We start from the raw sequence: 14,594 nt of genomic DNA on the forward strand, positions 1-14,594 counted from the left end.
ACCCTAGACTTACGCCCAGCCAGACACTGCACTACGCTATCCCAAGATTCTCATTCAGTCCCCCTGCAGCAAAAAGGCAGCTTGTCCGTCTCCTGATTTCCGGGTCCTTGCTGCTCCATTTTGGTGGTAGATCCCACACTGGTGCTTTGTCAATTGTCACGAACAGCTGCTGATTTTTCAGGATATATCACATGTCCTCATCAGTGCCTCTGCTATTTCACACTTTATTCCCTGCAGTAACCCGAGACAAGTATCATCCGGTCTAGGTGATCTGCCACCCCTCAGGTTCTCAGGTTGCTTTATATAAACCAGGCACGTGCAGACCAAAACCCAGAGTATTAAGAGTAATACAGATGTTTGGTTCCTGATGTAAAAATCTCAAGTTTGCTTGCAACAAATATTTCCATATGAGGTTAACAACTTAATTTTAAATTTAATCATACTGGAAAACTGAAATTTGCCTTGAGATCACCACAAATGCACACAAATCAGAGCTTGCCATCCTGAACCTGACTGCAAATTGCTGCTGTCCAAAAATTTTGAAATATGAAAATAGAATTAAGCTATACTTCTCGTAGATTAAAGATTCCCATCAGACTTCCAGCTTCCTCACTGGTATTTCTGATCGCTTCTTCCCTTCATTTAGAAAAACAAGACAAAACAAACAAAAACCAAAACAAAAACCCCCACACAGTAGCACGAATATAGGTTTTGGGCAACCAAGGACTGACACAAAAGTTTCCAGTGTAGAGCAATTACTACCATCACCTTTAAGGAGCTATGGCAAATTAGACTTTCAGTTACAGACCAAGTGGAAAAAGACACCTTCCAATTGCCTGTACAGTTGCAGTTAATAATTTGACCTGTGATATTACCTTTGTTCAGAGGAGACTAAGCTTGTTAAAAATATTCAGCCTAAAAACAATTTACGAAAAGTTGACCATAATTAACATATATATGCATTTTACAGATCAGGAAACAAGCAAACATACACTATATCCGCCATTTCCAAAATAAGGGGAATGAAAATGTCACTTCCTATTATTTACATTTTCAGAGTTAATTTGAAGTAAAAAGTTCAGCAAATAAATAGACTTGAAAGAGACACTATTTTAAAAATGTATGTACCCAGGCTCAGCAAATTAGCTTATTGGTCTCATGGGTATCCAACATTATTGCCTTTTTTTGTTTTTTTTTTTTTTTTTTTAAAAAAGCAATATGCTCAATTTTAAACTTTATTAGTGAAAATAATGTAATTTCTGAATGTGCATAAAGTCAATAGCAGCACTGAAGCATTTATGTCCACAGAGAATAGCACACCAAGCTGTAGTCATCCAAACACGTGATACAGGTAACACAGCCAGAATTATTCCAAACTGCCAGACCCAGGAGCACGTTCAGCATCCCCTGTTGCCCCTTTTCTCCAACAGTTACTCCCAATGTTGCAAGGGGAGAGGGAGTCTCAGCTCTCTGTTTGTTTGTTTGGGCTTCTGTTTTTTCTGAGGGTTTCAGCTTATCAATAGTGCTGGATAAGCCTGACTACAATAAGCTGACTAAAGAGCCTTCTGAAAGCATGCATTCAGACAACATTGCTCTGCTTACATGCATGAAATCTTTCTGGAAATTGAACTCCAAAATGTCTGGATTTTGTTCAAACATTCAGGCTTTTCCAGGAGTTTATTTGGAATTTTCCAAGCTTTCGACTGCAAGATCGGTCTGCACCTCCCATAAGGACCAGCTTTCCTCCTGGGCTCCTTGCTGCTTGGCTAGAGGCACAAAGGGAATACCTATGCCCAGCGGAATTCCTCACCCCTCCCTGTGTAGTCTGTTAAAACCTCAAGGGAAAGTTTGAAAAGGTCTACACTTATGAGACACAGTCCCCATGCTGAGACAGAAGGGTAGAGACACAGAAGCAGCGAGATAAAACTGGAAAACAACACCACACTAAACTTTCTAGTACTGAAGGGAGTGCTTTCTAATTCCCTAGAGAAGTTTTGGCAGTGAAGGGAGTTTTGTTTTTATCTTAGATGACCAATATATCAGTATTAATTAGTAGTCATTAGAAGATATTTTCTACTTGAAAACAAACATACTAGGAAGGGAGGCCTTTCTAAATACTACGAATTCAAAATGAGGCACAATTCTCACACACATAACACTGATTACCATTTTTTCTATCGCCTTGTAGATACATATTTCACTGAAAAATGACTGAATGTTCAAACAAAAAAATGTAACTTCAGAAGTCCAGTTCCTCTGTGTACACACTGCTATTATTCCTACACGGACCAGTGCAAAATGTGAAGGACCACATCCTCTAAAAACCACAGCATCACACAGTTCTGCCAGTTCAACTATTCTTTTGTTCTGAAGAACCTGTTTTCAAAAACAACCTGAAGCTTGTAAGTGTCTTGCTGTGAACAGGATGTGATCCTACACGAGAGCTGAAACTAGGGTTAGAAGATAAGTTCCTTAATTGATTGTCTGAAATATTCTGTCTTCATCAGATCAATCTTAAATTGCTAGCTGAGGGTGGAGAATTATTCCCCTGCCTCCTTTAGAAGTGACAAATGAAAGCAATTTTCTGCAGTGGGAAAGGGAGAGAAGTTTTCATGTTTCATCAATACATGTCAATATGGTATTAATACAAACCTCTCTCTGAATACCTCCACAAGTAACTTCAGAGAGTCAAAAAGTCATTTTTCTGTTATAAGAAGAATAAAAAGCACTTAGCAAAGATTGCTGATTAACTAGTTTTTTTGCATAGAAATCCATCTCCAATTAACATGATGAAGTTCCTTTGCTTTCCTATTTAATAAGCATTATTCAGTATGAAAATTTTTTTTTATTTTGTTTTAAGTGTGATTGATGAAATGAAGTGCAACTGAACAGCAGGATTCCTCTGGTCCATGGTTGGTGCGATGCAGAAATTGTTATGAAGGTCACACGGGCAGATAACTTCCTGCCATCAGTGTGTGCCTGGAAAATGAGGGAGAAGGTCTACAAAGGCAGATGGAGCGGGGGGAAAAGAGTCCAACCACAAAGCAAAGCAGAACTTCACAGGAACCAAGGAGAGCTTTAACTGAGCCTGATCTAAAGCCCCCTGCAGACAATGGCAGTCTTTCCAGGTCGGTCAGGAAGCCCTGCGTCAAACCCTCTGCATTACATGGCAGAACTCTGCTCAGCTTTGCAGGGAAGTTGAATTCCTGGTCCCTTGCTTGGCAGAGGTAGGGATGCCTTTCCAAAGACTGTGTTAACTTTTGAAAGGAGTACTATTCCTTCCTCCTCAGCCAGGAAAAAGCCCCAATTTTTGCAATGGTGACCCTTTCAAAGGGCAAGGAAGGGGTTACACATGGGCACCCAGGAGGAAGAAACCACAACGCTCAGGTGTGAGAGCCACCCAGCAGTAGAGCGAGCTACTGTTTTCCAGAAGCTAATTCAAACATTCATTACCATAGCCCAGAAAAAAATGGCATAAACTGATGACTACGAGCAAAACAACTGGCATTTCTGAATGCATACTGTTCCATCCCTCCCATCCTTCCCAAAGCCCCTCTTCTCATCCCATCTCAATTCTCACGCCATTTTCCACAGCACTGAGTGTGCACATTACTGAATGCCATGAGCAAACACGATCCAGTACAATCGGAGAAACGTGTTGAATACAGTGCATCTAAAAACATCAGCAGATACAGTGTGATGACAACTGTCATTCTTCATGTACTATTAGAGGAGGGAGATCTAGAAAGCTCGAAACACATTTAGTGCTTGCAGACGGCAGTCAAACAAGACTGGTCATTATGTCACTGAAAAGCTTAAAATTCAACAGTTCCTGCAAGAGCCCACTTACCAGCTATCCAAGGAGCCTGGCACGGACAATTTACACCTGTTCTGTTTCCTGCTGCTTTTGCAAAAGAAATCCATGCATCCCACACTCATAACTTCCAGGAAAAGTAAAAAAAAAATCTGAAAGTCCAGCACCTCAGAGAGCCAGGCTAGGCAGGAAAACAGAGAGGTGTTCAATTTTTAAGGAAATCTTCTCCAGTTTCAACTCATAAGCCCCTTCCCCTGCCTCCCACCACAGTATGTCAAACAATCAGGGAAATCTAAAGCAGGAGGAAGAAAAGAAGTAGTATCAAAAGCTAATTCTTGTAAAAGAAATGGTGCTTGCAAGCTGGTCAGTGTGAGTCTGCTGAAATGATGTATGGCTACGTGGGGAGAGTATATGTGCACACACATACACACAGACGTCAGACCCTTCCTTGGAAGGGGATTAGGTGGCAGATGGTGTCAGAACCTGAGCTGCTGTCAAGAGCAGAGTTCACACTGTCCTGCTCCCCTGCACTTAGAGAGGCAAGCAGCAGAGACAAGCCATCAAAAAAAAAAAAAAAAAAGAAAGAAAAAAGGCTGATAAATAGCTGACAATCAGCTTTGTCATTGGCAATGTGGAACGACACCCCTTTGCTTGCTCCCTTCTCCCGCCAGAGTCCTTACTGGCAAAATCCTCTCTGAAATGGAGACAAAAGAGGAAACAGACATAGACCTGCAATCTCCAAGCGCGAGAAATACCAGAGGCTCAGTTTTTCACAGGGAAACTAGAACCTGCTATTACCAACCCAGGTATCAGAACCCAGAACAGAGAGGGGGGAGGAAAACACCCAGCTTAAGGTCTCTTAAAAGCAAAGGGGGGGGGGGGGGGGAAAACCCCACTGCCTTTGATTGCCAACACAATGAAAATAAATGAGGGAAATAACATTTGGGAGGGATGTACCAGCTGAAAGCAGTCACAATGACTTTGTGCAGGCACCCCTGTTATTAATAATTATTACAGATAATAAGGGTTTTCAGGCTGAGCAAAAGGATCTTTTTCAGTTCCTAAAACCTCATCTCCCCCTGTCCTGTCACCTACCTCCCCTTTTTCTCTCTCCTCTGAGCACCTGCTTTACATAGCTTTCCTTGTATTATGATTAGCTTCATGGATAATTGATAGCTGAGCTCGTCCAGCTGATGCTAGGAAAAGAACGACAAGGTGGTTAGACACATGTCTACTATAAATAGACACACAACATGGCCAGCATTTGCCAACATCTGATGACGCCTTCCCTCCTGGGTCCTAGAGTTAGCTAGTTTCTGAAAGTCAGGGAAGCAAAGGAGAGCAAGGTAAAATGCTTTCAATTAATTTTGCAGATTGAAGGGATAAAAATATAAAGCCCCACTCTTATTTTTATGACATGCTAAAAATACCCACTTTATGAAACCTTCAGCATAGTTTGCAAAGCACAATTTAAAAGCTTTTACTTTTTTTTAGCAGCAACCATGAAGCTCAAAATATTTAGCTGGTGCTGGGGTCTTTGCCAACAGGGCTGAAAAGGGTCAAGAGAAGATCTCTTTGCTGAGCACAGCGTGTGGGAGCTAGACAGAGAATAAAGCAAAACTCACAATTGTACTAAGCCCCAAGGTATCTCTGCAAAGCATAAATGCTCATGCTCGGGAGCTCAGAGGGCGAAGGCTGTCAGTCAGTGAGTGCAGGGGAATCACAGCTGCCTCTGCATGGCTGGCAGGAGGCACAGGCTGCCTCGGGCACTGACTCAGCAGCAAAACCTCCAGCCTCATCACCGGTTGGTTCTGGACACTTCTGGGGTAACCTCCTGACCTGTCCTTGATCAGATATGCCAGAGGTAGGCTTCCAGCTGGAAAAGCCTTAGTCTTGCTTGGCCCATCACCAAAGACTGGGGGAGGTATGCTACTCCACCATGCCGTTGCCTTTTGCCTACACCTTCTTGCTGATGACCCTCCCCACTGCCCCTTCCAGTCCTGCAGTATAGAAATTACCTTTGCATGATTCACCCAGACTTTCCAGCACGCTCGCCACACCTCCCGACTCAGCCTGCAGAGCATACAAAGAACAACCTGTCTTTCAGAGCAACCTGCCTCTCAGGAGCCAGGTGGTATTTTCTGCCTTTGATCTGGGGAACAGTGCTGTTAGAAAGGCTCCCTGGAGCGTTTCTACCTCTAGCTGTGGAAGTCGAGCACAAGCACACGCTGCTCTCAGCACATTTCTTTTTTCCTTTTATAAAAAGCTACCTCGACATAGCGTAGGCTCCAAAATTACTTGCTCCTGGATTGGGGCAACTGTTTATCTCTTTTTGTCTTAGTCATTGTGTCCAGTTGCACTTTGCAGATCATTTTTTCCCCCCACTAATGTAAAATGCTTATTTCTGGAATTTGTTAGTGTCTTCCCTCTACAAACACTAATACAGGCTGTTTCTATTTGCCAGGTCTCACTCACCAACAGCCAACTAAGCTTCATCCGTACAAATAAGGCAAGCAGCAATTTAAAATTCATACTGCCTAAGGAAAGCAGCTGCAGCGAAGTATTTGCCCCGGCACACACTGAGGTATCAGCACTGGTTTTGTCTTCACAGTAGCTATCTCTGTTTTCAGAGCTGATGAACTCACTCATGCACATACACATGCACTCAGGTCTTTCTCATATTTTTTCCTTGGTGGTAATCTCAGGCTAAAAGCCATTTTATACTACAGGAGTACAGCTGTGTGAAAATAAACAACCATTTGTCCTAATTCTCAATCAAATATCAAGATGGAGATAATCTGGCACTTCTAATACAGGAAACCATTTGTGTGTCACAATTTACCACAGTAGAGATGTCATCATACACAGACAGTGCCCAGTCATGACACAAGAGCATTCTCTCAGACCACAGGGAAGGGGAAATAGAAGAGAACCTAAGCCAAGCCTCCATGCAGCTCTGTGACAGGCAGCAGGTGCACAGCAGGAATGGTGGTACATGCAAGTTTGAGGAGTGGGAGGAGGACTTTTTCTTAAAAAAGCTTGAGATATCTGCATAAGGTGGAGGTTTCATCTTGAGAAACTCGTAGCTTAAAGCTACCAAGAAAAGCTGTGTCAGGAGCAAAAGAAAAAACCTCCTTTTTATAAAATTGCTTACCTAGCCAGTGCTGGAGGGCAAGCACACTACGGGGAAACAAAGAAAAGCATACAAACAGTTTTTCCTCTTACCAGCCAAAAAACACACACCAAAATGGAAGCTTTAAATATTTAATGTCCAAAACAAACAAGAGAATTTCCCAAAACAAGACTGCTGGTTCAACACAAACCAGCAGCACTCACAATTAAGACAATAGAGGTTTTACACGCGGCTGCACTAATACCAGTTGGGGACAGGTAAAACCTTTTAGAGATGAAAAGATACAGGTTCACTTTACAGTAGCAGAGAGCCAAGGATCAGGCAGAGAAAGACTGACCTTCCCTGTCTTTGTTATGCTTGCACAAAGTGGTTAATGCCACCAAAATAGTGGGAGGCAGTTTAGCAGGGATCAGTGCTAGGAGTCTCAATAGATTATACTATTATTTTGAGATTCTGTAAGAGAACAAATTAACCTTCTTCATAACTCCTGGCTTACTTTAATAGATTTAATGGATGTTATAGACTGGAAAAAACTGTCTTACATTCCTTTAATTTCTGTACTGATTGTCCTCCTTACAGTGAAAATCTACTCTTTGAGACCTTGTGTGGGGAGCACTGGTGCTGTTAACCACACAGTCAAAGCTTAGCTCCTTGACTGGTGTCTTGCTTATACACCCATGACTGAAGCAATCACCACTCCAAGTTCAGGAATGCCTTTCCCACAAGCTCAGACCAGCAGAAGCGCCCACTTTTCCTTATAGCAGATGGCATTGAGCATTTCCCCAAGATCATCTGGATATTTTCACCTGCAGATTCCCACTCCTGCAGCGACCCAGGAGGCTGGCAATGTCTGACATCTCTCTTGATGGCTCCTTGTGGCACAGAAGAGTTTTTCAAACGTTGTGCTAAAGGGCTTAATTTTGCTACAAGAATGTAAGAGTTCCTTACAATTTGTGACACAAGAAAATTTAGAATTTTTTTTCTTTATAAATCCAGACTGTGCAATTGTTATATGGTTATGTGCATTCACAGGGACAGGACCCAATGGCCAGCACAGTCCCATCCAAGCCTTTATTCCCCCCCACTTTTTTTGTTTCAAAATCTCTATTGTTTTTCCCACCATCCCTTCAAAAATTTAAAAGAGTTGTTTGACAGGCACACAAGCCTGCACACCTCGCACAAGCAGAAAAGCATTTTTCCTGTAGATTAGCCAAAGTTGTGATTGATTTCCACTCATGTTCAGCCCACCACTGAAATTCTGCATTTTAGATGCAGCTCTAATATAACACCTTATTTTACTTCAAACAGGGCTGAGCACCCAGAAGTTACTAATAACGCAGAATCCCAGTGCAGAGGAAACAGGAGTGGAAGCTTTCCAGATGAAGGGAAAAAGTAATTTCCCAATGAAAGGGTAAGTCACAGGAGTGATGCACTAAAACCTGCTCCTGACAGTGACAACTGCAGAAGGAAATCTTCTGACTGGAGATCAGAAGGGGCAAGGTAGGAGATCAGGTAGGCTGAAACTAAGCCTGGGAAAGGGAAGCCTTGCTTAGAAACATAGTCATGCCAGTATTAAGCTCTACAAAAAAAGCTCAGTCTGCCAGAGTCTCTGTCTGGCTGAAGACCCCAAGGCCTCACCCCATCCACCATTTACACTGTTGACTCAATCTTTGACTATAAATAGGAAATTCATAATAGGTCTGGTAGGCAGAGGGGTTGAATGGCTGCAACCCCCTCTAGAAGAATTCCTTCACAGTTCTTACAAACCAGAGCATGTATTTGGCACTTCCCGCTCTCTGACAGAGCTTAGCCACAAGTGAGTGCCTAGGGTAGCTATCATAGCTTTCCTTAATATGCTGTTTTGCAGGCAGACCAGAACAAGGGAGAAATAATATGCTGCAGGCTATACTCATTAATTCATTCAGAGCGCAAGATACATTGAGTTCTGACGTAGAAGTGGTGGCATTTCTAGGCACATCACTGTTGCTGCAAGAACAAATCTTATGGATTTGCAGGAAGATCCCATACACCCTCCTGGTTTTTGCCATTACTGGTGGGGCAGCTCGAGGTAATGGCATCTCCCTTCAGCTCTGCCTGCCACAACTTGTCATGGCTACCCCAGGCAGCCAAGAAAAGCAAAAGAAAATGACAACAGGCTCCCTCCCATGATAGTTTGGGCATTGCCACAGGACAAATTTTGAGCATTATAGGGTCATGTACTGTATGGTTCAGTCTGTCAGCCACTCAAGATACGCAGATCACATCTGCTTCTTGAGGACTACATTAGCTCCTACCACCAAATTCAAGTCTTTAAAGTCAGGCCTTTGTACAAATTACTCAAAACCATGTATGCTACCCAGTCCTACGTACACTAAGGGTATTCTCTGAACAGCAGGAAGGCATTAGAAAATGGAAGTAAAGTGTGCCCTGATGCCAAATTCATGTAGCAAATGTACAGGCAGAGGCAGCGTGGAGGGCATTTTTCTTAGCTTGTCAAGACAGGCATACCCTGTAGCTGTGGAGATTTCATTTCCTTTGGGAAAGGCATTTGTGCCCTGGCTGCCTACTTCCGTGGAGATGGCAATTTTTACAGGTTGAGGGGGAACGTAAAGATAAGCTTGTATGGGAGCTCACAGGAACACGTCTATCTGAGGAGCTCCTGATGGCACACTGTCTGCAAAGTAACACACTGTCACCCTTGGCTTTTGTTTCTTTTTTTCCTTTCTCCTTTTGTTTTCCCACATTTTTTTTTTCTTTTACAGCTCTATTCTTTTTTCTCAGGTTTTTGATGTCCACAGCTGTCTTCAATTAACCTTGGCTCCCCCCCCAACTTTAAAATGAATGCTATGTCTCTAAAATCCTTTGCTATCCCTAGGTAATAGGACATTTTCTCCTCCTTTCCCTGCTCCCACCTTTCAGTATCCTCCTCCCACACCTCTCTAATTCAGTATTCTCATTACACTTATTTTCTTTGCCTACCTTCCTTCTTCCACCTTCTCCATTAAACCTCCTCCCTCCCATTGCCTTACAAATCTCTCCCTTTCTTACCCAGTTCATTTTCTCCACTAACCATTCTTCCCTTCCTCTTTTATCCTGTTCAGTTCCTACTCCCCCATTTCATTCCTACCCACACAGCATACATTGTGCCTTTCTCCCCCCGCCCCAGTTTCAAAGCTCCTCATTATATTTCATTTTCCTGAATTCTATTCAGGTTCTTATATCAGCCTTCTCTAGGCTCAAATGCTCCCTTCATCGTGTTACTGAATGTTTCCCATCTCCCACTCTTTCCCCTTCCCCATTCATTCCCCATCCACCCTCTCCACTTTAAACTATAGTAGGATAGGTCCTCTTATTAACAGCTATGACCTGTCAAAATTTGACATAAATTTTTCTGATCAGGAATAAAGCCCCTGCATCCCCCTGTGCTATTTACATGTCTGTAAGTTCCACGTATGCCTCAGTCCAGCTACATACAGTCTTCTCCCATCATTCATCCTCCATGTGTTTTCCTAACCTGGGATGAGCTATATAGCGTAACCCTGAAGAGCCAATGCTCATGAAACCAGGCACACATTATATCATGCAACTCAAACAACAGCTCTTTCTGGTGCGACAAGCTCACAACTTGCTATTCACTCCATGAATACCAAAGTCAGCCCAATTTCAGATTTCACTAGCAGATTGACTGACAGACTCTCTCTCACACCCTTGCCAGAATGATCTGGTGCATGCCTGTGTGCGCATACCCCAGGATGAGCAGGGAACACTGCCCTGTGTCCACTGCTCAGCAGTACCGTGAGCTGATGGAAGCTATGCCAACCACCAGATGCCAAAGGACAAGCACAATTCCTTCTCAGCATGAGGTGTGTTTTTTTCCAGTAGACAGAAGGGCATGATTACAATGAGTTATTAAAAAAAAAAAATCAAGAAAGTGAGATCAACAAACAAAATCCAATTAAGGAAATCACTCAATCAACCTCCCAGGGCTGGGGTTGATCAGGGAGCCATTCAGTAGGACCTCCAATACAGAGCCTTGAGGCTGTACAAAGATGGTTATTTTCCATGCTGTGCTGATCTAAACAAAAGCTGTACTTAACCTCCTTCAGCCTCCTCTCACTCCTAGAATCAAATGACTACATGCTTTGGCATTTTAACTCCAAATGGAAAAACCACAATACCTGGTGAGAGATGTTGTTCTCAGCAGGAGGCCTGGCATTGAGCAGAGAACATACACAAGCACCAAGCACCCAGGCTCTTGGAGCTACTACAGCATTGTAGGAGAAAGAGAGAGGGGAAAAAAAAAAAAAAAAAAAAAAAAAAACAACAACCCCCCCCAAAAAACCCCACACACCAAAAAAAACCCCAACCAACCAAAACTTAAAATGTTAAGTTTTCTGCTGAAAGAGCAAGCTTGTACACACACTTATCCCCTCTGACTTTGTGACGGGATGGTCTGAAGGCCAGAGAAGAAAGCTGCTCCCCAGGCTTCCTCAGACCTGGGAGAAGTGTGGCTCCTAGGACCATTCAGAGTAGGGGTGACAACTAGACATCATATCCACAAGCCTTAACTAATGCCCCTTCTGCACAGCTTCTAGGGTCCCTCCGTCTCCCCCTCATCATCTGCCATCTCCCACTCCTCTCCTTCAAACCACACAGAGAGGGAACATAACCCAGGACCGCCTGTAAAATACTCTGCCTCATGACTTTAAGGCCTAACTAAACTAACATGGAGAATTTGTCCTCTGCCTTTGGTGCTGGTTACACAGAAATGTTGTTCTTCAGCAAATGAGTTGATGATGCAGCTGGGAAAAGGTCTTTTTAATCTGAAATGTTGGAGCCTTGTGCTAAGCCATTTCATCACATACATACCCCCCTCCCCAAATCCTTGAGGTGCTTCTGCTGGTAGCCAGTTGCCATAGGAACCCTAATCTTTATCTGTTTTGCTTGTTAAATAAACTGGCATCAGTACTCTCTTTTATGGGCTGCTCAGTCCCTCTCCTCCCTTTAACCCTCCCTCCCTGAAAAAGACATCAAAAAGAGGAGAATATGTTTGACAACCCTCCTTTCCTCCTCTCTCCCCTTCTCTACAGTTCCTATGAACTTTTCAAGTACAAAAATCCAGAATTTGGCAGAAGCAGCCACCATGATGCAGAGGGGTGCATTAGGCCTCTGTGTTCTCTGGATTCAGCAGACAGGAGAGGAAGCAGAGCTAAGACAGAGAGCAACAGGTAGGATAACACAGCTTGAGAGCCAAACGCTACAGTGACAGAGACACCTAATCCCAATTATTTTAGATGAAAGCTTTCCGTCACTTCCCATGACACCTCCCACCTCCTGCAGTCCCCAACATCAGCCTTGCCCTACCTCACTACACTTAAGCAGTGTAATTTTAATGCCATTAGTGGGGGGACAGCCCTGAAAAGTTGTTTCAGAGCTGAAAGCTGAAAATGGAAAGCAAAGAAAGCTAAACATATAAGAAACACCAAAAAGACAAGATGTCTGCAATGGCCTAGAGCTTTTTAACATGAAGCAGGTTTTTTTCCTTCTATGGACCAGAGATCTAGGCCAGAATTATGTAGGTCGCAAGCAAACCTTGTTTCAGCTGGTCTTAAGCCAATCCTTAGAAGGTGATAACTCCCACTCAGAGACACCTTTCCCCCCCCCCCCCCCCCCATGTATTTGCTTGAAAGAGAAACAAAGAACTGAAGTGGCAAGAGATGCTGGGTGAAAGAATAAAGTTGTCTGGCTTTGTGTGCACATGCAACAGTTTAACCATGCTTTCCATCTCAGCAGGCATATACATATGCTAAATGCAGAGATTCTGAAGCTGTTCTTCCCCTCCTAACACTTTCTAGTGCAACAAATATCATCCAGAGAAAGAGTGATCCTATCTCGTTCATTTGCATGGAAGAAAAGACCTAGGAAATTAATAGTGTCAAGATGGGAGAGAACAGGCAGAAGAGGAATCTCGAGAGGCTGAATTCTCACTGCCTGCAACACTGAAGCAGGAGAGCAAACCAGGACCCTATTTACCTGAAACTGAAATAACTACCTAATCCTTCATTCACACTACAACAAAAACACCTCACACCATAGCAGAGGCATCAGTTTCAGAATCATTTGGGCATACCCAGGGATCTTCAGCAGCTGTTCACAAGCATATGAATCATGGTCCTCATGGAAGACTTTGCAGTGCTCATCCTGCCTCCAAAGGACTTGGCCACAACTCTGAAAGCAACTGGACTCCTGATTTCTAGTTAATCCAAGACTTGGGCTGGCCTGTCTTTAGCTGAAAGATCCAGCATCTCCAGCAAGTCAGCACCAGAGAAGCAGCTGCTGTTACAGCATGTTTTACAATTAGTTGCCCTATTGCTGCACTTTGCACATAGGTCCCCCTGCTTGTCCAGCACGCATGGATGCTCTTACATCTCTATTTAGCAGGACTGCAGCCAGGTTTCCCCCCACTGTTTTAGAAACATACCTTCTTAAATTAGCAGCCCTTTAAGTTCAGAATTCAGGCATAATTCAGGTGAAGACTCAAATATCCAACTCTAGTAATGCAAACTTTACCCACATTCATCCATACTCTGCCAAACTATAATCTCTTAGGACCTGGACCCTCTTGACATTCCTGCTACTTCTCACTCCCAGGAGGGTTGGAAACAGCACTCAAGCAGTCCTCTCTGGGAATATTTATGCATGTGTGGTCAGGCTCACAAATAGAAAGAAGAGACAAGTGAATAAAATAACATTAAGTAAAGTTCAGCTAAGGTTCATTCATATTCTGGATGAAGATGCTGCAAATTCCTACTTTAAATGAACCTGTCCTCTGTCAGAACTCTCTTTTCTTTGATAAACATGGTCCTTGTTCTTCAGGGAAGCAATTTTTAAATTCAACCTAAGTTTCCTCTCCCCCCTCTACTTTGCTTTTTCCATTTCTCCACGAGGGCTGCTTTTTTGAAGAGGTGCACAGAGGAATCCCAAGTGGCTTTGCTAGCCACTTTTTTATAATGTATATTCCAGGCTGACAGAGTGCACAAATCAGCAGTAAAACATTGTGGGGGTTATCTCTTGTGCTTCAATCCCCATGAGCCTCCCACCTCCAGTTTTGCTCAGAGATTCATAGCTGAACAACCTTAAAAAGAAACTCAGTTAAAACAATCGAGCTTCCTCTGAGTTTGTACCTGAACTAGAAAGAGGTAACCAGGGGCCGAGGGGAAAATTGTGCAAGATTTATTCAGTAGGCATTAATCATTTGCTGTTTATTTGAAATTAGACTTCCAGTCACTCAGAAGGTTTGCAAGCTCTATTTTCATAAACTTCACGAGATAAGCACTGTAATGAAATAGGTGGGCATCGCAAAGAGCTTGAGAGCTTCTTCGTGAGAGCTTGGCACAGTGGTTTTCATTGCTTTCCCCTCCACAGCTCAGCCCATGCAAAATTTTCACAGGGTCCTCCTCAGTTTATGAATCCCTGCTGCGCTAAGACTTCTCTGCCACCACCCCCACTCCCTCAGTGACTCAGACTTATTAAGATAACTTCTCTTTTTCTAGTTCCTCACCTCCAACACACTCAATGGATTAAGCCACATACTCCTGCACATATGTAAAATCCTTCCCCAACCACCCTCTCTCATCCAACTTTCCT

The 14,594-nt window shown here is 43.3% G+C and overlaps 1 protein-coding gene across 9 annotated transcripts in view; it reads right to left on the reverse strand.

Annotated features, from left to right (window-relative positions):
* DGKI (diacylglycerol kinase iota) overlaps positions 1–14,594 on the reverse strand; it is a 226,140-nt gene that overhangs the window by 180,784 nt on the left and 30,762 nt on the right. Inside the window, exon 1 of one of the 9 annotated variants that reach the window (XM_052788833.1) lies at positions 3,851–4,605. The exons of 7 other annotated variants lie outside the window; for them this stretch is intronic. In XM_052788833.1, coding sequence (XP_052644793.1) covers positions 3,851–3,939 — 89 coding nt within the window. In that variant the 5' untranslated portion in view covers positions 3,940–4,605. Of the gene's footprint in view, positions 1–3,850; positions 4,606–14,594 lie in introns of those variants that run through there. One more of the 9 variants, XM_052788838.1, reaches the window with a different exon arrangement.

This window comes from Harpia harpyja, chromosome 6 (assembly GCF_026419915.1).
Source record: "Harpia harpyja isolate bHarHar1 chromosome 6, bHarHar1 primary haplotype, whole genome shotgun sequence".
Lineage (NCBI taxonomy): Eukaryota > Metazoa > Chordata > Aves > Accipitriformes > Accipitridae > Harpia > Harpia harpyja.